Below are 22574 nucleotides of genomic sequence, written 5' to 3' on the forward strand. Positions count from 1 at the left end.
AGAACTTAACTTTTCTTTCTTTATGTTTCATCCACACCCATGTTTGTACTTGTGCCATAGTAAAGATTTCCTCTGCATCTATCTTTGTTTGGTTAAAAATAACCTTGTTTCTATGCTTCCAAATGCACCAAACCACTGAGACCCATAGACTTTTCCATAGTCTGTTGCCTTCTTGGTTAAAAAACATACAAGAAAATTGTTCGAAATGATGAATCAAATCATTATGATCTACCGAACTAATTCCTGTCCAGTTAAAGCACATATTCCAAACCTTGGTTGATACATCACAAGTAACAAGAATGTGTGAGGTTGACTCCTCCTCCCTTCCACATAAAACACATATTGTATCTCCCAATAAAACTCCCCTTTTATGCAAATTCAACTTAGTTGCTATCCTATTCGATAGGGCCCTCCACACATAAAACTGAGCTGATGGCATAACCTTTAACTTCCAAAGATACTCGAATACCCCTGATACCCCTCCAGATGCCTGCTTGATTAATTTATTGTAAGCAGATTTAACCGAAAACGTGTATGATGGAGGATCATTCCATAGTCGTAAGTCCTCTTTGTTTGGATATAGTGACACTTGTGATAAGTTTTCCATAAACTCCTCTATCATCGTTCTTTCCCACTCAAACCATTCTCTTCTCCAACTAAATTTCCACTCCCATCCCTCTGTTGACCAACTTCCGAAATTACCAATAGTTTTGTCTTTAAGATCAGAATTATTATATATTCTTTCATACCTACCTTTGAGTTGACCATTGGCTAGCCACTCATCTTCCCAGAATTTTATCTTGTCCCCAGATCCAAGTTGCCAAACCATATTTGAATTGACCCAATTGTCCCCTTGATCTGAAAGGCAAACCTTGAATAAATCATTCCACCATCTAGATTTATACCTATTTTGATTCGGTGCAAATGAGCTTGTCATACTCCACAATCCATACTTCGATTCAAGAACATCCTTCCATAGACCCTTCTCAGTGGAACCCATTCTCCAAAACCATTTTGCCAAGAGTGCCTTATTGAATAAATCAATACTTTTAATACCTAACCCTCCCTCCTCTTTCGCTTTGCATATGTTCTCCCAACTAGTCCATGCAATTTTCCTCCCTTCTGCTCCCCATCCCCATAGGAACTTCCTTTGTAATTTTGTGATCTCCTTGCATACTCCAACCGGGACTTTGAAAAAAGATAGAAAAAATAGAGGTATGGCATTGATGACAGATTTTATAAGGCAAACTCTTCCCGCGAAGGAGAGATTCCTCCCTTTCCATACCGAGAGTTTCTTTTTTATCTTCGATAATACCGGATCCCAAAAGGAGCACCTAGCCTGATTACCACCAATAGGTAGGCCTAAGTATGTGAATGGTATGTTCATTAGGCTGCAATGAAGTATCTCCAAGTACATTTTTACCTCATACCTGTCTACTCCAATTGCTCGTATTTTACTTTTGTGGAAGTTTACTTTGAGACCAGAACTTAATTCAAAACATCTTAACATAGCATTGATGCTCAAAATATTTTGTACATTTGATTCGCACACAAAGAGAGTGTCATCAACAAATTGTAGTAGATTCACCTCCACTTTTTTATCCCCGACTTTTAAACCTGAGAACAAGTTTTTTCTTGTCGCTTGTTTTACTAGTCCAGCCAGACCTTGTGCAACAATCAAAAACAAAAATGGTGCCATCGGATCCCCTTGTCTAAGGCCTCTAGACGGTTTGAATTCTTTTGTTGGGCTACCATTTACCAATACTGATATAGTAGTTGATTCAAGGCATGCTCTAATCCACTGTATCCATTTTTCACAAAAACCTAATCTACTCATCATGTATAGTAGGAACTCCCAACTCACTGAATCGTAAGCCTTTTCGAAGTCAAGTTCTACAACCACCCCACTTTTCCTCCTTCTTTTCAAATCATCCATGACTTCATTCACAACAAGAACACTATCTAATAATCCTCTATTAGATAAAAAAGCTGATTGTGACCCGTCTATCACCTTCTCAATAACTTTTTTAATCCTTCTAGATAACACTTTTGTCAGAATCTTGTACAAGCAACCTACAAGTGAGATGGGTCTATACTCTTCAAGAGATTGAGGATTCTCAGAATTTGGGATCAATGTTATGAATGAAGCATTACATCCCTTTGGGATCTTCCCCCCGCTGTGGAAGTGTTTTACTGCACCCATCACATCCTTTTCTAACAAACCCCAATACTTTTTAATGAAACTGAATGTTACTCCGTCTGGGCCAGGGCTCTTACTGCTGTCACAATTCCAGATAGCCTCCTTAATTTCATTGTCCTCAAAAGGTTCAATCAAAAACTTGTTGTCAGCATCTGTTAATTCTTTAAATTCAACATTATCCAACCTAACACCAATATCTTTGACAGCCGACATCTTTTTCTTGTAGAATTCTTTAACCAACTCCTTCACCATACTTGGTTCTTCCACCCATTTATAAGAGTTATAGCAATGTATTCCTTTGATCTCATTCCTCATCCTCCTCCATTTAATTGAAGCATGATAGTACTTAGAATTGGAATCCCCTTTCTTAAACCATAATGCTCTTGACTTTTGTTGTAATAAGGATTCATTCCTCATATTGATATCTTGTAACTGGCTCAAGAGCTCTCTTCGTTCCCTGATCTTGTCTTCATCTAACTCGTCTTCATCATCTCTCCTATCAAGTTCTTGTATCTTATTCAAGATATCCATTTTGAGCTTATCTGTATAACCAAAAACATCTTTATTCCACCCTTTCAAATCGCTCTTTAGCATTTTCAGTTTCTCTTTTAACACCAGAATTTCATTTCCCTGTACCAAGTAATTTCCCCATTTATCTTTAACAAATTTGTCAAACTCTTTATGTTCCTGCCAAATGTCTAGAAACCTGAATGGTTTTGGTCCCCAATCTACTATATTTACTTTTAACACCAAGGCACAGTGATCAGATACTTGTCTATCTAAGACATATTGTTTGCTGCCTGGCCAATGTTGCAACCATTCAAATGTAGTTAAAAATCTGTCAAGTCTGCTCTTAGCCTTTCCATTAGGTCTATACCATGTATATTTTCTTCCAATGCTAGGTATATCAACCATCTCCATGCTATCAATGAAATTATTAAAGCCTTGCATTTCTCTCTTGTTTCCTCTAGCTTGACTTATTCTCCTCCTTTCCTCTTCATTTCTTATTGCATTGAAGTCTCCCAAAATGCACCATGAGTTACAAGGTTCCCTTTGTCTGATTCCTTTTAGTTCCTCCCATATTTGCATTTTCAATTGTAAATTACATGAAGAATACACATTTGTAATAACAACAGGAGTATTACTCTCCCTAAATATCCCGACAAAAACTATGAACCATCTATTAATAATATGATTAGAACATTGGAAAATTTTTTTGTGCCAAATTGTAAGAATACCACTTGCTCCATTAATTGGTTCGCTGTAAAAATAATCTATATCATTATCCCCCCATAACTGACAACAATTATTTAAATTGAAATTCGCCAATTTCACTTCTTGCAAGCATACCATTTTGACCCCTTCCTTCCTAATTACATCCTTAATATATCTCCACTTTACAGGACTCCCCAAACCTCTCACATTTAAAGATAGAATTCTCATTGATAACCCATATTTTCCCCCATTTCCCTTTGAGATTTTAACATTATATCCCTTTTTTCAAGTTCTTCCAAACTTAACATAATATTTCCTTCATCCCCACAGGTAGCACCTAACTGTTTACCCAATTCCCATAATCTAATTGTTTCTAAACTTCCACGTTTTTGCCAAAATAAGCGATTGCAATTATTTATAGCCGTGTCAGAAACAAAATTACTAATTTGAGATAAGACTGACCTTATATGTTTGCGATCTTTCCGTTTGGTATTTTTGCTTGATTCACCCATCCAAAAGACTCTTCTTTCATTTGTGTCGATAGAATTAAAGGACCTCAATTCATTGCTTTCCTTCTTTTGTTTTCCTGTTCCATCCAATGCCAGATGAGACTCTCTTTTACTTTGCTCATTGAATGGTAGATATCTGTCGTTTATTCTGCACGATCTTGACCCTGAATGGAGAAGGTTTTGTGTGTGATTCTGCTCCGCGGAGGCTGGAGCATAGAGAAAAGGAGAACACCCTTCCACCCCCAAGGGCGTCGTACAAAGGGAATCCTCCACCTTCGATATTGACAGCATTGAAACCGCCTCCCTCACTGTCTCTTCTCCCACCGATGACTGGGCATGGTTGGATAAAAACCTTTCCTTTTGCACTGCCAAATTCAAGGTGTGCGGTATTTGATTCCGTTTCTCCTCCGTTTCCTCTACTGTGTGTGATTGGAGTGTGATGGCTGCTTCGTTTTGGGCGTGGTGTGCCGATGCAATGTCTTTCTGGGATCGACCGTGAGCACGGAGTGCGACAACGTTTTCATTCCAAGGTTTCCCAATCTGTTCAACCTCTTCCAGATCGTTAATCCTTGCCATGTTAAGTGGGCTTCCCAGCGACCCAATCCAGACTGAATCCTCCACCCTTCCATTAATTGGGCTTGAATTAGAATCTGATTCAAAGTGATTTTTTAATTTGCACCTCCTTTTCGCATCCGCTAACTGTGTCTGATTTGAGACACATTGGGCCATTTCTAAAAGCCCATTTTTCTTTGCCTTGTCAGCCCTGCTTATAGCCGTTGATGTTGCAGGCCCTATGTTTTCCTTTTTTGTGAGTAGGCAGAGATTAGGTGCAGATGTAGCCCCTAGGAGTTTTGTCGGAAATGGGTCGCAACAGTGTAATGGTGATAATGGTTCAGATCGCCGGCGGTCCTGTTCAAGTGGTGACTTTGTCTTGCTCGTTTCCACCGTTTTTTCCTCCTCTTCAATCTTTCTTGCATCTTCGAAAGCCCCATTCTCCGAACGCCCTGATGCGTGCGACGCCATTGAATCTACTTCAGAATCATCTCCGTCAGATATTTCGCCCCCGTGACATTGACAAAGGTTGTATTCAGGAACTGTGCATTCTTCCTCCACTGATATCTGATACAGGACTTCATTGATTCTCATATAACTAGTTATCTTTGCCTCACAACCCACTGATACTCTAACTTTAAACCTTGCATATTCTAATTCGTCCAATGTCATTGTTGCTTCATCTACCTCAACCAGTGTTCCTAGTAACGCAGCAATGTGTTTGAAGCACTCAGTATTCCACAGTTTCAACGGTAATCCCCTACATCTTACCCAAACCAATTTATCCACCGCTACAAATTGATCTTCCCATGGGATAATGGTGTCAAACAAATCTTCAAACCATTCTTTGTTTTCCTCTATAGCTTCTTTAACCTTCGTTTCATTTTCGCCCATCAATAAGACATGAAAACCGCCCAGAAATTTAACCTTTATGTAGCTGAGGCCTCCCAAAATAAAGCTTTCATTCAGACTTGATACTTTGCTTAGATCTGAGACCCTACCAATATAACATTGTTTTAACCATTCTCTTGGTGTTTCTTCCACTTTAAAGTGTATAGCATTTATGTTTGCCCTGTTCAGTGATTGTGCTCTGTTTCTGTCTCCATTTTTTACCACATTTGCGTAAGAATTTGTTCCTTTTGCCCTCCATTCTTTTTTAACCACTTTCTCTGATTCAATTTCCTTTTCTTTCAGCTTTTCATTCCATTCCTTTCTTGTTTCTGCTGACTTGTTATATTTTGGTCTATTAGCATATAGTTTCCAGCTTCCAATCCATATAGTGTTCAACTGGTTCTCCAATTCTCTAATATTTTGTACTCCCTGGAATCTAACAAAACCAAACCTTTGCTTCTTGATGTTCAATCTTCTAGATATAAAAACATCACTTACCCTCCCCCATCTTCTAAAAATCTTCCACAAATCTGTTTCTTTGAGATCAAAGGGAAAGTTAGAGAAGAAGAAAGGAGTACCCCCTCTGTTCATCTTCCTGCTCACACGGCTGAAGATAAAGATTGTTGAGAAGTCGTGGCAATTGGGGAAGACGAAGAGAGAGAAGAGAGAAAAAAGCTTCCTTGGTTATGTATTGTCGTTGTCCCTGGGTGGTGTGTTGGTCAAAATGTTGTTTTGCATTGTTAGGAAGAACTACAAAAATACATATCTATCTTGCCCATGCTCTATTTATAACAAAACAAGTAAATAACAATTGATTAATTGTTTTCTTCCACCATTGTACACATAACACACATAGAGTTACCTATTTGAACACCTTTATTTCCTAACATAAATTTTACTGCTATTCAACACAACTTTCCATTCAAAATGCATTGTTCATGGTAAAGCTTCAAGCTTCCAAATAAATAAAGGATTTTGTGTCATCCCATCGGAATTGTTATTTACTAACTTAGAAGGTTACTATTGTGATATTTCCTGCATAAGTTGATTTAACATGAGTTTTTCACACTCAAACTAACTATTTTCCTATGTAAAATTCGATAGTCATGTGTTATCCTTTCACTTGTTGCATGCATTAAAATGATGTCCCTTTATCATAAAATTCCCATATAACCCAAGTAATTTTTTTACAGTATAGTTGATCCCATTCCAGAAGTTTTCCCAAAACATAAGATATGCATGTATTATTCATTATATTCTTCACCAACAAATTTGGTATTTTGAAGGAAAACAACATGGAGAGAGCCTATATAACCAATTTTACTAGATTAAACCTACCCACAAAAGATATGCATGTATCATTCCATTTCATTAACTTTTTACATTCTGCCTTTAAGTATTCCTAGATAAGAAAAAGATATACATCTATCTACCATTAACAATAATTAAATAATTAAATTATTATTGAATATATAATAAAATATATTTTTTTATCAATAATTAAAGCTAGTAAATTTTGATTTAATATTAACATTTTATATTGAAATTAATTTTATATTCACGTTAATTATCAATGTTATTTTTATATTTTTATATTAGTAAAGTGTTAAAATAATCTCTATTTGTTATTACTACTTACAATTATAAATTACAACATTTAATAATATCAAACAAATGTAAATTAAATTTAAAAAATAATTAATTATAACCTTAACTATTTTAAATTCTTATATTCATTTTATATTAACATAATTTAAAATAATTTCTAACAGTACTAATTTTTATAAATAAAATTATATATATTAATAGTATAAAAATATTAAATAAATAAATAAATTTAATTTTAAAAATTATTTAAGTCTTTTAAACAATTATTTAATAAAAAACCATACATACAAACTACAAGAAAATTATTAAATAGAAACTATTTTTAGAGACCAAAATAATTAGTTACTATTTGACTAAATTAGAGACAATTTTATAAATTAAAAAAAAATTGGTATCTAAATTAGTTTTTATTATTAATAAAATTTTATAAAATAATTTCTAAATTGATATCTAACCATTGATTACCAAAATTTTAGTCACTTACTACTTTATATTCTAAATTAGTCTCTATTAGTCTTTTAGAGACTAATTTATAATCTAAAATATCAGTAGCTAAAACCTTGGTAGCTAGTTTAGATAACAATTTAGAAACTATTTTATAAATACCAACAATATTTTAATATCTAAAATAATATCTAATTTAATTAATATAGCGACTAATTACTTTTTGTCTCTAAATTTGGTTGTTATTTAATGATTTTTTTTAAGTGAGAATTTGGTTTCAAAAACCCATTTTCAGCAAAGAAATCAAATCAAAATTTGGAATATGTCTTTTATAATGGTTGAAGATCAATTTTATATATGTTGAAGATTAAATGAGTTCACTTTCTCACATGATCTATTGAGGAAAATGATCCATTGAATAATTTTAAGTTTGTCTTATCTTGTATGGTTCGAGAAGGGTCTCAGCCTTCTAGTTGTCTTTGTCGTGGTCGCACTATTTTTAGTTATTAGTCTCGAGTGGAGGAAGATGATGTACCTGTAAAAGGTATTCCGATGTTTAAGTTACTATTCGAGATAGTAGTTAAGGATAATAAATATTGTCCAATACATACTATTAAAAAGTGAATTTTAAATCTAACTCAACCTTATAAAAGCGACATATAAGGTGAGATTTGAACTATAAAATGTTCTTATATCTAATCAATGTGTGATCTCCAACATCCCTTATGTCGAGACTGTTAACTTATGCATGAGACTATAATTCATGGTAATCCGCTAACAACTAACCTAATAAGCTCAACAAACTCTCGTTATAATAGACTTTAAATCGCTCTAATACCATATAAAAAAATAGACTTTAAATCTTATTTAATTTTATAAAACCGAGTTATATATTTTGAAAGAGATATGAAACACATACATTGATAAATATATTTATAGTATCTTAACGAATTTCGGACTTTAACCTTTATTAACATTAGTCATGTCATTATGCTAATATTTAAGACATGGTAAGTTAACACACTATATCAAGAAATGTAATTTATTTCCCAAGAATTGATTTCGGCCACCTAAATCGTGGGGTATCCGACTTTAGTGCCGACGGTACATCTTCAAACACTTACAAAACACAAAAAGTATTATGCAAAAGTCTTTACTTTTTTAACTTTTATTTATATCCAACTCGCAAATATTTCAAAAACACTACATTAATAGCTTGCATCCTATGTAGGCCAGATGAAAAATGTCCAACCATTTTTTCCATTTCCTATACACATACATTGGAAATATAAAAGATCTTGTCACAAAGTAAATATAATGTATTTAATATAAAAAAATTCTTGTATTGTACTTCATATACAAACATATTCTAGTTTTCCAGGCTACGTGCTACTGTTATATTTATTGCACCACCTTATCTGTCATGCTCTGAACATCATGGTAGCATAAAAGAGAAACACGCAAGAGAAAAAAACCTTATGTACAAGAAACAAAGTCAAAAGTACCCAAACTAAGAGAAAGTTTGTCTCATAGTGAAAATGTTTCACAACAATTACCACTGCAAACAAAATATATAAACAAAAGCTTTCATGAGAGGAGAAGAACACTGTGAAAGGAAAAAACATAATAAGAAAATATATTATTGACACTACTTCTCTTCAGCAGATAGCTTAGAATCAAATGTGTAAGAGAAATAATGCAATGCAATGATGACTAGCCGCAGTGTTCATAATTTTATCTTGCTTTTCTGCCGCTGACTTCAAGTAGGATGAATATGACAGATAGCATTTTAATGTTAGATACCCTTTTTAATATCTCACATTTACGATTTTCAGACCAGTTTATCTATTCTCTGTGATGCAAATTTAGCTACTATATGTAGGATCTACAATTGTTCTTGGTTTCAGTAAGGTGATATTAATGAAGTTTCTTTTTCTTTTTTCACAGTCTGATTTGACACTTCACCCTCCCTTCACTGTATAAGTTCACAGAAAAACAAAAGTTATTAGCATAATTGATATGATAGGTGAAATGCAACAATGCATAACTCAGAAAGTTCATGTTATTTCAGCAAAATCCTCCTAAGCAAATTATGCTGCATATTGTTTTCTGGAATTTTAGTACTATAAAGTAAGATTGTGCACAATATTAAGTTAATTAGAGTGAATTACATTCAAACTCTATATATATTAAATTTGAATGTTATGAATAGGAACAATGTAGTGAGAAAAACAGTTATACTAAAGATGATAAGATGAATTTTTCATTAAAAATTAAATAATAACAATAATAATAAAATAAATGAATATTTCATGTCAATTATAATAAAAAAATGAAAAGTTTTTTTAATTTTTTTTATTAAATTTGTTTATATTTCTTCTAAATTATGAATTTATTTTTTCAACTTTAAGAAACATGTAATTTTGTACTATAAAAGTCATCCATAGATATTAAGTTTTAATATGACAAGAGATTAAATTTACATATTTTTTTTTTTAAAAAAAATTCATTAATTTATAAAAAGACAAGAATAAAAAAGGATAAAGAAACATTTTTTTTCAAAAGAAAAAGAGTGTACAAAACAAACTCATTATAGAACTGAAGAGGTGCACTCCATGGCTTATGTTTTGCTAGAACTTTTTCTCCACTTGCAAGATTAATTTAAAAAAAGACAAGAATCAAAAGGATAAGAGAAACAATTTTTTTTTTCAAAAGAAAAAGAGTGTACAAAATAAACTCATTATAGAACTGAAGTGGTGAACTCCATGGTTTAGGTTTTGCTAGAACTTCTTCTCCACTTGCAAGATCATGTATAGTGTGGTCAGCCTTGGATCTCAAGCACGTGTACTGTTTCATTCAAGTCAAAATGCCATGCTCAAAATACTCATTAATTTACCAGACCACACACATATCTCTCAATTCAGTTCTGCTTTGTCTTTGGTGTTTCATGAAATTTAGGAATCTCATAGTTGAATTGCTTCCTCAGATTCTCCACTTTTTTTTATCAGTTCATGCTCAACCATATCAGCAGAACGAGTCTGATCTTGGAGTTGGTATCTCTGTCACCATCTGCATGCAAATAATTACTAGCAGAAGGGACAATTATTGACTTTTAATACAAGGGGGAGAATAAAATATATTTATATGACTAATATTTGATCAGATATAATTGGAAATCTTCATATCCATGCTTGAATCTCTATGATTAAAGTATGTACATATAAGATATAATCACATTTGAATCTGATAGGAATATTAAGGGTTAATACAGATAGAAATTCATAGTAAATTAGAGTAACTTTGATGAACTGCTTTAAACTAATAGTGATAAAGAGTACAAAAACTTGAATGAATGTATTGATTTGGTGGAGGAGAAAAAAGAAGGTAGCAATAAAAACATTCATAAATGCTTCCCACGCCGTTTCTATGTTAACTTGGCAAAGTCAAAAGCACCCTAATGAGCTGCCATTACTATTTGAATTTAAAAAGAACACCATATTTCCCCTTATAAACTCTTCCTTCTTCAAACTCAGCATACCTAAAAAAAGTAACTGTTCTCCTTACAAACTCTTCCTCATTCAAACTCAACACTCCTAAAATAATGAACATAACTCTCTCTCCCACCCTTTTACTCAAACTCATAGTCAACTCATCCATAGAAAGAGAAAATAAATGAAGCCGTGAAAGAAAAACCACCATGAACTAACCACAAGAAAACAACATTTTCATTTTAAAATTTTAAGCAAGTGCCACAAAGTCAACACCCCTTCCTCTTCCCTCTTGCAAAAACCATGTTTTCCTCTGTTCTCTTCTGTTTTTCTCTTCTCTGTTCTCTCTGCAATGCAAGATCTTCCATTTTCAGCATTGCCACATCCACATCCAAAGCTTAAAACTTGAACCCTCCATTCTCTTCCACTCTCCAATGGGTAACCGAATCAGCAATTTCTGCCTCTGTTCCTCCGGCGACGCCTCCGGAAGGTTCGAGAACAGAGCTTCCTTCCTCTCCAAGCAACACCAGAATTCCCTCGGAAACTCTATTTGCTATGTGAGACCCGACACGTGTCGGTTCTCCAGCGAGGCGTTTTCTGACGATGATGACACCTTCATGACTTTCCGGTCGGTTTCCGGTGCTACCGTGAGTGCAAACACGTCGGCGACGCCTTCAACTTCGCTCGATGATTCGCTTCAACACAGCACCGTTTTGGATTCCTCTGCCTCGTTTGAGAGCTCTGGCTCCTTCACTTACACCTTGGTCCCTTTTCAGCATCAACACGTTCATCGTGGATTCTCTCTGGGAGGGTGTTCGGAAAGAGGGTTTTATTGGGGTCCTCGTGATCGTGTGCTGAACGATGAAGGGTCCATCGAGAAAGGTTCTTCTGAGGTAGCAATGAATAAAGGGAAGGGAAGTAAAAGACATTTGAAAAAGGTTCTGAGTAAGATTTCCATCGGGGGAAAGTCTATTTTCAAGAATAATGATAATACTAATGCGAGAGTGAGTTGTAGTACTAGTTTGAGTGCTGAGACGAGTTTGCATGGTGTTGAGGTTGATGACTACTTGGATAGTGATGTGTTGATGGGGTGTGAGAATCTTCATTGGGCTCAAGGGAGAGCTGGTGAAGATCGTTTGCATATTGTGATTTGTGAGGATCATGGATGGGTTTTTGTGGGGATTTATGATGGGTTTAATGGTCCTGATGCCACTGATTTTCTTCTCAACAATTTGTTTTATGCTGTGAATGATGAGCTCAAGGAGATGTTGTGTGGACACAACAAGTTTGAGCTCAAGGATTCAGACTCTTTGGAGTTGAGGGAGGGAGTGGTTGATGGTTGTTCTTCAGGTCATAATAGAGAAAATTATCCAATAGAAAACGGAGAGTTAAATTTGGAATGTGTGTCAGAAGGAGTAGAGCGAATGAATGGGACGAATATTGAAAGAGTGGATTTGAGTCACTCAGATGTGTTACAAGCTCTTTCAGAGTCCTTGAGGAAGACTGAGGATTCATTCATGAGGACTGCTGAAGAGATGATTGGTCACAACCCTGTGTTGGCTATGATGGGTTCTTGTGTTTTGGTGATGTTGATGAAGGGTCAAGATGTTTACTTGATGAATGTGGGAGATAGCCGTGCTGTGTTGGCCACTCACAGTGGGGAATCACTTCAGCTCACCATGGACCATAGCACTCAAGTGAAAGAGGTAGCTTGTGCTTGTGCAATGCAACTTGTTTTCTGAGCAATGAATGAATGAAGGTTGGTGTTTTAAGTTCATATGACATAGTTTGTGAGACCTTTGTGAATCTCAGGAGGTTTACAGAATCAGGAGGGAGCATCCTGATGACCCTTTAGCAGTAACTAGAGGCCGGGTGAAGGGTCGCTTGAGTGTCACAAGGGCTTTTGGGGCAGGCTTCCTTAAGCAGGTAATATAGTCCTTGCTGAATTACTTACAGTACTGCATAAAAAGCACAGTTAGAAGCGATCTGATGTGAATAATATTCATCAGAATTTGGTATATAACTAAACTTAATGGTGTTATGCAGTCTATTTAACTGACTCTATCTAGTAGAATAAGGCTTTCTTCTTTTGCCTTTTTCAACTACCATAATTATCTTCGCTCCCTAGTTGGATCTTGAAGTATCTCTACTAGTTTCAGTTTAATAGATCAGTTATAAATCTAATCATCAGTCTGAAATTCATCACACTTAAAATTCTCTCTTTCTTCAAAAACATGTTTAGGATTTTCTTGTTGTTGTTAGTGCATAAAAAAATGCAACGCTTGGTTCATACTCCTATTCTTTACTTGAATTAGGTCATTGGTTATATTCTTCAAAAGTAAAAATAAGACAACTCAACTTTGCGAAGACTCAATCATAATTCATAGCACATCTTGCATGTCAACAGTATAAAATTTTTGTAGCACTCCATTTGCTACTGCAATGGACCACTATATTTCACTTTAATTGCTTGATTACTTCAATGTTGCATATAACCAATGGCATGATTTTGTTGGTCCATTTTGCAGCCTAAGCAAAACAATGCAGTATTAGAGAGTTTCAGAGTGAGTTACATAGGAGAATCTCCATACATCACATGTTTCCCTTCACTCCACCACCACAAGCTCAATTCAAATGACAAGTTCCTCATGCTGTCTTCAGATGGACTTTACCAATATTTCACCAATGAAGAAGCAGCTGCAAAAGTTGAGTCATTCATCACCATGTTTCCTGATAGAGATCCTGCACAACTTCTCATTGAAGAAGCACTAGGTCGAGCAGCAAAAAGGGCTGGTATAAAGCACTTTTTCCCTCAATATTTTTCAACATGAAAGGAATTCTCAAGTCAAAACTATCTTAGTGAGCTTGACTTTCATTGTTGCAGGTTTGGAGTTCCATGAGCTGCTTGATATTCCACAAGGGGAACGCCGTCATTACCATGATGACATTTCTATTGTCATAATCTCCTTAGAGGGAAAAATATGGCGTTCATTAGTGTAAATTTGCATGAGGTTACGAGTATAGCAACTAAGCACACAGAGTCTTTGACACTTACTGAAACTCTAAGAAATTCCTTCTAGTTCTTCTTCTGTTACCCTTTTTGCATTTTTTAATACCAATGATCCAAAATTAAGGGCAATCTACAATTTAATATTTCCTTCTAGAAAGGACCAGTTCTGTGCTGATGACCAATCCATCTTTTGTTTTCTTTCAGAGGTAGATCTACGTTCCAAGGGAAATATTCCCTTTCTCTTAGAATTTTTAAAAACATTGTCATAACCTGATCACAAAGTCAACGCCCATTTTTTTCTCCAATGATACCAAAATGGCAGGCAGTTGACAAAAGATCCTTATTTATGTGCTAAATATCAAGGATTTAAAATTATCAGTTTCAAACAACAAGAAGATGTTAGAAGGGTCCAGAAAAAGTTTGATCTCAAAGTTCTAACGAATTCAAAAGGCATTGTCAACATATTAGGGAGCAGGAAGTAGTAGATTTGGATATAACAGGTTGATAGTCCAACAAATTGCCCTTTTTAATTCAAACTCTGCATGGTTGAAATTAGTTGTTACTTATATAAAATCTTGGTCAAATTGGTTTTGAAAGCTAAGTTATACTTTACTGGAAGAAAGAGTATACCATATCACTTTTTCTTCTAGTTTTTTAATCTGCAATTGGTTTCAATAAGCAATCTATCACAACTTCAACTTCACCACGTATATGATAGGCACAAAGGTTGTGAAAGACAATGCAGTGGGTCTATGGTAATTAGAAAACACTTGATATTCAATTCATTGGTCAATTTAATTTCTTGTATAAAAATGGATTTTTAAATGAGTTTTTGAACAGTTGCTTTCTCATAACAATTGGTATTTTTTTTTTCTTTTGATATATATGTTCTTCCTAGCTATACAAATATTGTTAAAAAAAATCAACAAAACTGATTGGAAAAATTGTGAATGGTTTAGGTATATGATTTGTTTACTGGTCAACTTTGTCCAAAATTGATTACGTTAGACAAACCAGTTGTTTAAACTTTAAAAAAATTATTAAACCATTTTTTATATTAAATTAGGACCTAATGTCAAGTTATAAAAGTCCATGCCTAAGGTTCACTTCTCAATTGTTATTACTCAATCTCTAACAAAGTGTTTACAAACGTATTACTGATTTTTTTTCATCCTGAACGTATAAATAATTTTTAGCTGTGTTTGAAGATTTTGTCTCAAATTAACTTTGACTAGAATAAAAGATAGGTAAAAGCTGGTCAAAAATTAAACTCGGACAATGTAAAAAGAATTCCACGAATTAAACACTCAACTCCTTGGTTTACGTAACATATAATACAATCATTTTATATTAATTTATGATTTCGCCTTAGTTGGTCTAATGATTTTTCCTGAGCTTATTATTTAATATACATATATAATTAAAATTTGGTACGCGACAATGACATAATACAGGACGGCTTGTCATGTTTTGAACAAAACAAATTAATGAAACAAAAAATATGCAAATTGAATTAGTTTGAACCTTTTCAGAGGTAGTTTGAAGCGTTTCCACGCCTTGGATCTGAACTGCAACAACTTGTCTTTTACAAATGTGTTCTAAAGTTTGGTGAAATTTCCAAAGAAACAAACAAATGTACCAAAAAGAGCCCACCTGGAGATTCTGAGGATTGAGGACAGCACAATTTGCTAACTGTAATGAAGAAATTGAAAAGACTACATAATTATATAGAATAATTGAAAATAGTGAAGCAAGATTTTTCCTTCAAGCAAGAAGTCATGCACATTAGAGCCTGTGATCATGGCGAAGAACTAAATCTTGGATCTTCCATGTTCTGAAGCTCTCTTTTTTCAATTTATTCTCTCACTTCCTTAGTTTTTGCCCCCTATTACAGATACTCTCAAAATACAATGCATTCTTACTGAAGTATATTTGTATAAACTAACCAATCTCACAACTGAATTGGCTACAATATTAGACTAAAAGTTACAAAGACCAACATTATACGATGTAGATGAGAAAGAATATCAACATTTTCCTTTTGATGTTACTTTTCTATAACCACATTTACATCACTGCAAATGCTAGTGCAACAGGCCATCCATAAACCATTTGAATCATTTGTTAAGGCCATGCCCAGAATAGCATCAAGAAAATGTTGCTTGCAGTCAGTGGCATGCCTATCATATATGCAGCTTACCAGGAAGGATACCAACTAAGATGTAACTCTTTTTCGTATAGGTTTGGAAATAAAACAAGTGCTTCAGCAGTTGAACCCTCGTATGATTTGATTATGTTTAATTGCTTCAATCGAATGGCAACACAGACTCCCTAAACAGCAGTCAGTAATGGAATGAGACTCCCTTAGTAACTTGACAACTCAGACTCAGTTTTCGAACTTGTTTCACTCTCCAAGCACACCACAAAGGGAGTGGGAAACACGTAATACAGCATACAAAACATGCATTGATTCCCTTTGCTTTAGAAATTCAATCCCCTTTGGTGGTCAACTTCCAAAGATCAGACACGACAGCACATCCCACAGAGTTTCTTTTATCACACTACATTCTCTGTCAATATCCGATCAAGCATAGCTGCATTGCCATCCAAATTACCCACAAGTTTTAAGAAAATACCCCACAAGCCACCATCAACTCCAGTCGTCATGGCCAACAAAACTACCTTCTCAATTTCCTCTTTCTTTCCTCCTGAAACAGAAATCCCATCAACCAATATGGAGTATGTTGATTTGTTAGGCAAGCATCCATTCTCCACCATCTCCTCCAGAACTCTGATACCCTCCTTCACATCCCCAACCTTACAAAACCCTTTTATCAACACATTGTAAGTAAATGCATTTGGAGCTCTACCCTTTTCCACCATCTCATCCCACAGCCTCGCTGCCTCACAAAGCTCCCCTCTCTCACACATCCCCACAATCAGCGTGTTATAAGTCAACAAACTCGCAACCTCACCCTTCTCCAGTTCATCCAACACTTCCCTTGCCTCCACCACCTTCCCCTCCTTGCAAAGCCAATGCACAATCGTACTCACCACAGCGCCACCAACCCGAATCCCTTTCCTCACCACCCCCCTACACATCTCCCAAGCCCTCTCCACACTCCCCTCCTCACACAACACATCAACAACCCTACAACACAACACCGAATTCGGCATAAACCCCTTTGATATCATATCCTCAAGCAAGTTCATAGCCTCCCCGGATTTCCTCCCCTTACAATAAGCCTCAATCATGACACCATAAGTAACCTCACTAGGTTGAACCCTATTCTCCTCCATCAAATCCATAACCCTAATTGCCTCCACCAAATTCCCCATCCTACAAAACCCACTCATCAAAACAGTGTAAGTGGTTGCATCGGGCACCCACCCTCTATCCAAAATCTCCCCAAAAACCCTCATAGCACTCTCCATGTCACCCCTAAACACATACCCACCCAACACAGTTGTAAAGCTAACCACATTGGGAACCAAACCCATCAAACCCATTTGATCCAAAACCCTAACCGCAACATCAACTTCATTGCTCTTACACAGTGCCTTAAGCAAAATGTTGCAGCTAACAACATTAGGCACAACCCTGAATTTTTCCGCAGAGCTTTTAAAAAGCGAGTGAGCTAAACGGTACCGTTTGTTCTGAACCAGCGCGTTCAGAAGCGCGTTGAGGGATTTGATGGAGGGTTGGACGCGGAGGGATTGGAATTTGAGGAAGAGGCGGACCGCAGAGAGGGGTTTTCCGGCGAGGCCGTAGGAGCGGATGAGGATGACGAGGGAGGGCTCGGGCGGCGGATTGGGGAGGCGCGTGAGGAGGGACTCGAGGAGGGAGAAGCGGCGGGCGCGTGAGAGTTTGAGGAAGAGCGCGTGGAGGGATTGCGGCGCGTGAGAGATGGAAGGGTGGAGGGATTGGGCGTGGTGGAAGATTTGGAGAGAGAGGTCGGGGTCGTGCTGGCGGGAGATGAGGGAAGAGAGGTTGTTAGGCGTGAGGCGGCGAGGCCAAGGGTGGACTGGGGGCCGGATTTTGAAAGATGAGGGAGGAAGCCCCGAGGCAGGAACGCTGTTGGCGGCGATGGCGGCGGCGACCGCGGTGGAAAATGGGTGGTGCCGCCGCGGGGAAATGCGTGACAGTGTGGACTGGAACATTAGCAGATGAAAGAGTGAAGTGTGAAATAGATATAAAACATTCACTCAACAAATGTCTAGTCACTTAACAAATCTAGTTGGTAAGAAATTCATAATTTTTATATGGAGTGCTTCCACTAATAAGATTTTTAGTAATCCATTCAACAAAATAGAGATTCAATAATCATAAATTGACTCCATTTCTCATTTTAACATAAACAAAGCAAAAGGATCAAGTAGTCATTTTAGGTGAATGATTGTCTTATTTCATTATTTTCTGTTGTTTATGGTGTAAAATGAGACTTAGGAGAAGTATTGGGCCTTTGGGTTATGAGATCCTAGTCCCTCAAATCTTGTTCTAAAATAAATGTTTTCTTGAATCATTTCATGAGTTGTTGAAATAATTGTTTTCCTTATATTGAGATATAACTCCTAGCAAATGAATATTTTTTTAGTATAGTTTATGTTTTATAAGTTATTTGAGAAAAGAAATTCTAAAGTATGTTTTTTTAAAGTTCATATTATTTAAGGGTATCTAAGTCACCATATGAGTAACCTTATAATACGAAAGTCTCGTTAGATCAAATTTTGTAAAGGGTATAAAATGTCAATAATATAGCATAATTGGTGGGATACCTCTAAAAAAAAATTGTGTTTAACATTAAGCTAATAATCTTAAATCCTATTTTATTATAACACAATTTACCTTGCTTTCTTTTACCACTTCGTAAGCAAATCTCACTTAACATGTATTACAGAAAAATGAGTTTAGAAATAGATGACACTATGTTTGAAAAGTGCAATGGAGCTTGAAGTTTTATTTATGAAACTCTTAAAGTTGTTTAGTCTTACTTTTTTTTTTCTATATATTTTCTTTTTAATCTTGTGTACAAAGTAACTCAGTTGTATTTCTTTGTAATAATTTATCTTAGATGTTTTGAATCATTTAACTTAGAGACACAAATGTATGACAAATATTTGTATTATCTAAATGTTTATTCTTTTATGTTGTATATGTTGCGGTCAAATCTTCTATAGGAAGTTACAAGATAGTATTAGAGGATGTCTTTCCTTTGATTTGTGGATAATGAGTTTTATTATTCTCAATTATGTATTTTCTACTTTGTATTAAATTATATATTGACAATAATAATCTTAATGAGTGGAAATGTAGGTTAAAAATCATGGCTAGATGTTATCAATTTTCTCCAAAACTAATCGTTTTGTTTATGACTACGTGATCTTCGTGACTGAAATTATCATTGTCACTAATGGTTGATGACGATGTTGCTTTAGAATCACTCAGAGAGTTGAGGTGCACTTTAGCATCCCTTTCCTCAAACAATGACCACCACATGAGAACCCTTAAAAACTAAAAGATGGAGAACACATGACTCACTTAATACTTGAATAAGATATCGACTACTAAATATTGTCAACAATCAAACTATTACAAGTGATCCCCTACATGAATGACCAATCACATACTTATAGAAATAAAAAAGGACGCAACTCAATTGTCACAACCTTCCTCATTTGTCAAATGTCCCTAATCTAGTGGTCATAAACAAAAATAATTATCATTTTCATAGTATAATCATTACATTCTCACAAAAAAATGCACACAAATTAGTTTTTTTCCCTTGAAGACTTTATATCATCTTGGCCTTTTACTTGTGTGACCAGTGCTTGGGTGGCAACCCAAGGTCATAGTTATATTTTTTCACCACATATGAATGATAACCTATTATCAATAAGACGATCCCCACCATATTATATAAATTATCACATGTTAGGATATAAAAAGGGTGTATGAACTTATTTAGACTATCAACAAAGAAAAATTGCTTGAGTTTAGGGAGAGGGGGTCAATGTATTGTTCCCAAGCCCCTTGAATTAATATATATTAGGAAAACAATAAGATAATTAAATATTAATCCTTTATTAGGACAACTTGAACACTTAAGCTAAACCTATTTAAGTAAAAGCTCATTAAAATGCTACAACTATAAGACTTCATGGTATATACGATTAATTGATTACATATTTATTGTTATTCTTAAATGTCAACTAACTTGAGGTCAAAATGTCTTCATAAATATAATTACCCACCAAACAGAGGTTTAAAATGTTTATCCAAAATAAAGGAGAAACATTTCAAAGAACAAAAAGTATAAAAGCAAGAAAGAAGACATTAATCATATAAAATCATATTGATCCTTGTTCGAACATTTATTATCATTTGAGTTTTAGGGTTTAGGGTTTAGGAGGATGATCTTCATCTTTGTGAAAGACCCATACAACTTGTATAAGGAAGATGATGGTTAAAAACATTATCTACATTTAATATCTTCTAAACATGTTATAATTCAAGTTACATATCTTCCCTTCACGAGATGACCAACAACACAAAATCTATAAAGAGATGTTCTTGGTCCAACCACAAGAAGTAAGATCTAGGCATGGTTCTACAACAACCACAATAGTTAGACCAAACTCAAACTCAAATTTATCCACTTTATCTAAAATTTGTTTGACCTAAAATTCATATATTTGAAGCAAATTCGTGAGTGAAGACAATCTAAAAATGTTATTGTTCTCGCCAACAAATCTGGGTTAGGTCTTGGTGGTGGAATTCAGATCCGCCTTCAACACTACCGATTTGCGATGCTTGAAAATCACAATAAGGGGAACTTCACCTGTTGACAAGACTCCGACGATCAAGTCAGTGAAAGCATAAAGATATGAGTGTAGTGTGCAGTGTATGGAATGACACTTACCTTTGTTCGGGGTCTTACCCTTTTATAACACTCGTAGATCCTGTTAGAATGGATGACTTTAAACTAGAGGGGGGGTGAATTGTTTAAAGAGGGTTTTCGCAAACTTTTAAGTCAATAATGAAATTATCTCAAGAAGCAATTGATAAGGAATCTAGTTTGCCAAAACAGCAAGCAAAAACAACAGTACCAGAAAAACAATCAGTTGTTTCGCAGAAACAATCGGTTGTTTATACCAGCAAACAAATATCAAAAACTGAATTTAAAGAGATTAAGGATAGAGAGATTGCACACAAATGTTTATACTGGTTCACTCTAAAACCAGAGCTACATCCAGTCTTCTCAGAAACCACTGAGGAAATCCACTAAGCAACCACACCTTGATCACTTACACCACAACCAAGAAAGTGACCTTGATCCCTTCAAGACACACACTTCTCTTGGCCAACACACCAACACTAAGATTGTTGATCTTGATCCCCTCAAGAACACACAGCAAATCTCAGCAAACACACAAACGAAACTTGTTCAACAGAGTACAAGGATTACACTTGTTACAGAAGATAATCTGAAATCGATACAAGCCAAAATCCTATTCCACACACTTTGATCAATCACAAACTCTAAGCAATCTCAACTCTTTGAAAAACTCAAAATCTCTATTAAAAAACTTGTTACTCAAATCTGTTTTTCTGAATTTATTCAAAGATGTTGTTTGTTATCAAATCTTAACAAACTATTAATTGCATTTAAAGGATTGGTCAAAGCATTTAAAGACTGGAGCGTAAGCAGTTAAATCATTTAAAGATCAGTCAAAGATAAAACAGTTTTTCTATTATGGTACCAAAACAAACAATCGGTTGTCTTCTCGAATCAATTGGTTGTTTTGGTTTTAATAGCTTAACCATGTGAAAAACAGTTTTCAATCTTTTCTAAAAACATCTAAGTATAAACAATTGGTTGTTTCGACAAAACAATCGGTTGTTTCTAACTTAGTTTGAAAAACATTTTTCTTTCAAAAAGATTGAGAATGCCTATGCTTTGGATTCAATCAAGAGGTGGATTACAATACTCAAACTACCCCAGAACCTATCTAGGACAGCACAGCAACAACAAGCACAACCAAGGCTTCAACATCCTTCAAAGGGTTTGGATTCTTCAAAACTTGAACACCACTTGGTTCAACAATCTCCCCCTATTTGATGAAGACAAATCCCTGATGCTTGTGTTGTACCTGATTGAATCTGAAGCAGTTCCTGCAAGATACAGTTTTAAGCAAAGCATAGAACTTCTGATATATGGTTAACACAGAAACAAATACAGAAATTCAGAACATAATATCAGGATAAACAACCTTCAAAATATAGCAAACTGTTTTGCAGAAAAACATAAAAACTGAAATCAAACACAGCATATAAATCTCCCCCTATTTGTCTTCACAAATAGACAAAAAGAAGAGATAAAACAAGAGATAATTGTTTTGATTACATCAAAATTAAAACAGCAACAGCATAAAGAAAGAAAATTGAAAAACTGATATAACCCCCAAAAACAATCGGTTGTTTCGATACATCAACCGGTTCTTTTTCTTCATTCATCATCATCAGCAAACTGAAGATCAAAGATTTGGTTCTGGACAACTTCAATCTGTTCATCTAGAGTCATGAAGCATGCATCCATTCTGTCAAACCTGTTATCAATCCTCTAGAAATTACTGACACAGAGATCATGAAGCTATCA

At 35.2% G+C, this 22574-nt stretch overlaps 2 protein-coding genes across 2 annotated transcripts; one reads left to right on the forward strand and one right to left on the reverse strand.

Annotated features, from left to right (window-relative positions):
- Positions 1 to 10953: 10953 nt before the first annotated feature.
- LOC137827182 (probable protein phosphatase 2C 4) lies at positions 10954 to 14095 on the forward strand. Its single transcript, XM_068633408.1, has 4 exons — positions 10954 to 12613; positions 12720 to 12833; positions 13436 to 13700; positions 13792 to 14095. Exons 1-4 carry the CDS (start codon positions 11342 to 11344, stop codon positions 13905 to 13907), a joined length of 1767 nt encoding a protein of 588 aa, XP_068489509.1. The 5' UTR covers positions 10954 to 11341; the 3' UTR covers positions 13908 to 14095.
- A 1528-nt stretch (positions 14096 to 15623) lies between these two features.
- On the reverse strand, positions 15624 to 18239 carry LOC137827183 (pentatricopeptide repeat-containing protein At5g16420, mitochondrial). Its single transcript, XM_068633409.1, has one exon. The coding sequence runs from the start codon at positions 18076 to 18078 to the stop codon at positions 16474 to 16476; it is 1605 nt and encodes a 534-aa protein (XP_068489510.1). The 5' UTR covers positions 18079 to 18239; the 3' UTR covers positions 15624 to 16473.
- Positions 18240 to 22574: the final 4335 nt, after the last annotated feature.

This window comes from Phaseolus vulgaris, chromosome 8, assembly GCF_000499845.2.
Source record: "Phaseolus vulgaris cultivar G19833 chromosome 8, P. vulgaris v2.0, whole genome shotgun sequence".
Taxonomy (NCBI): Eukaryota; Viridiplantae; Streptophyta; class Magnoliopsida; order Fabales; family Fabaceae; genus Phaseolus; species Phaseolus vulgaris.

What these genes read in the sequence shown, in the direction of transcription:
- LOC137827182 (XM_068633408.1), top strand. Translation starts at nt 11,342, where the DNA reads ATGGGTAACCGAATCAGCAATTTCTGCCTCTGTTCCTCCGGCGACGCC. An exon ending in ATAGCACTCAAGTGAAAGAG is followed by an intron (nt 12,614 to 12,719) that starts GTAGCTTGTGCT and finishes TGTGAATCTCAG; the next exon opens with GAGGTTTACAGAATCAGGAG. An exon ending in TCGAGCAGCAAAAAGGGCTG is followed by an intron (nt 13,701 to 13,791) that starts GTATAAAGCACT and finishes TCATTGTTGCAG; the next exon opens with GTTTGGAGTTCCATGAGCTG.
- LOC137827183 (XM_068633409.1), bottom strand. Translation starts at nt 18,078, where the DNA reads ATGTTCCAGTCCACACTGTCACGCATTTCCCCGCGGCGGCACCACCCA.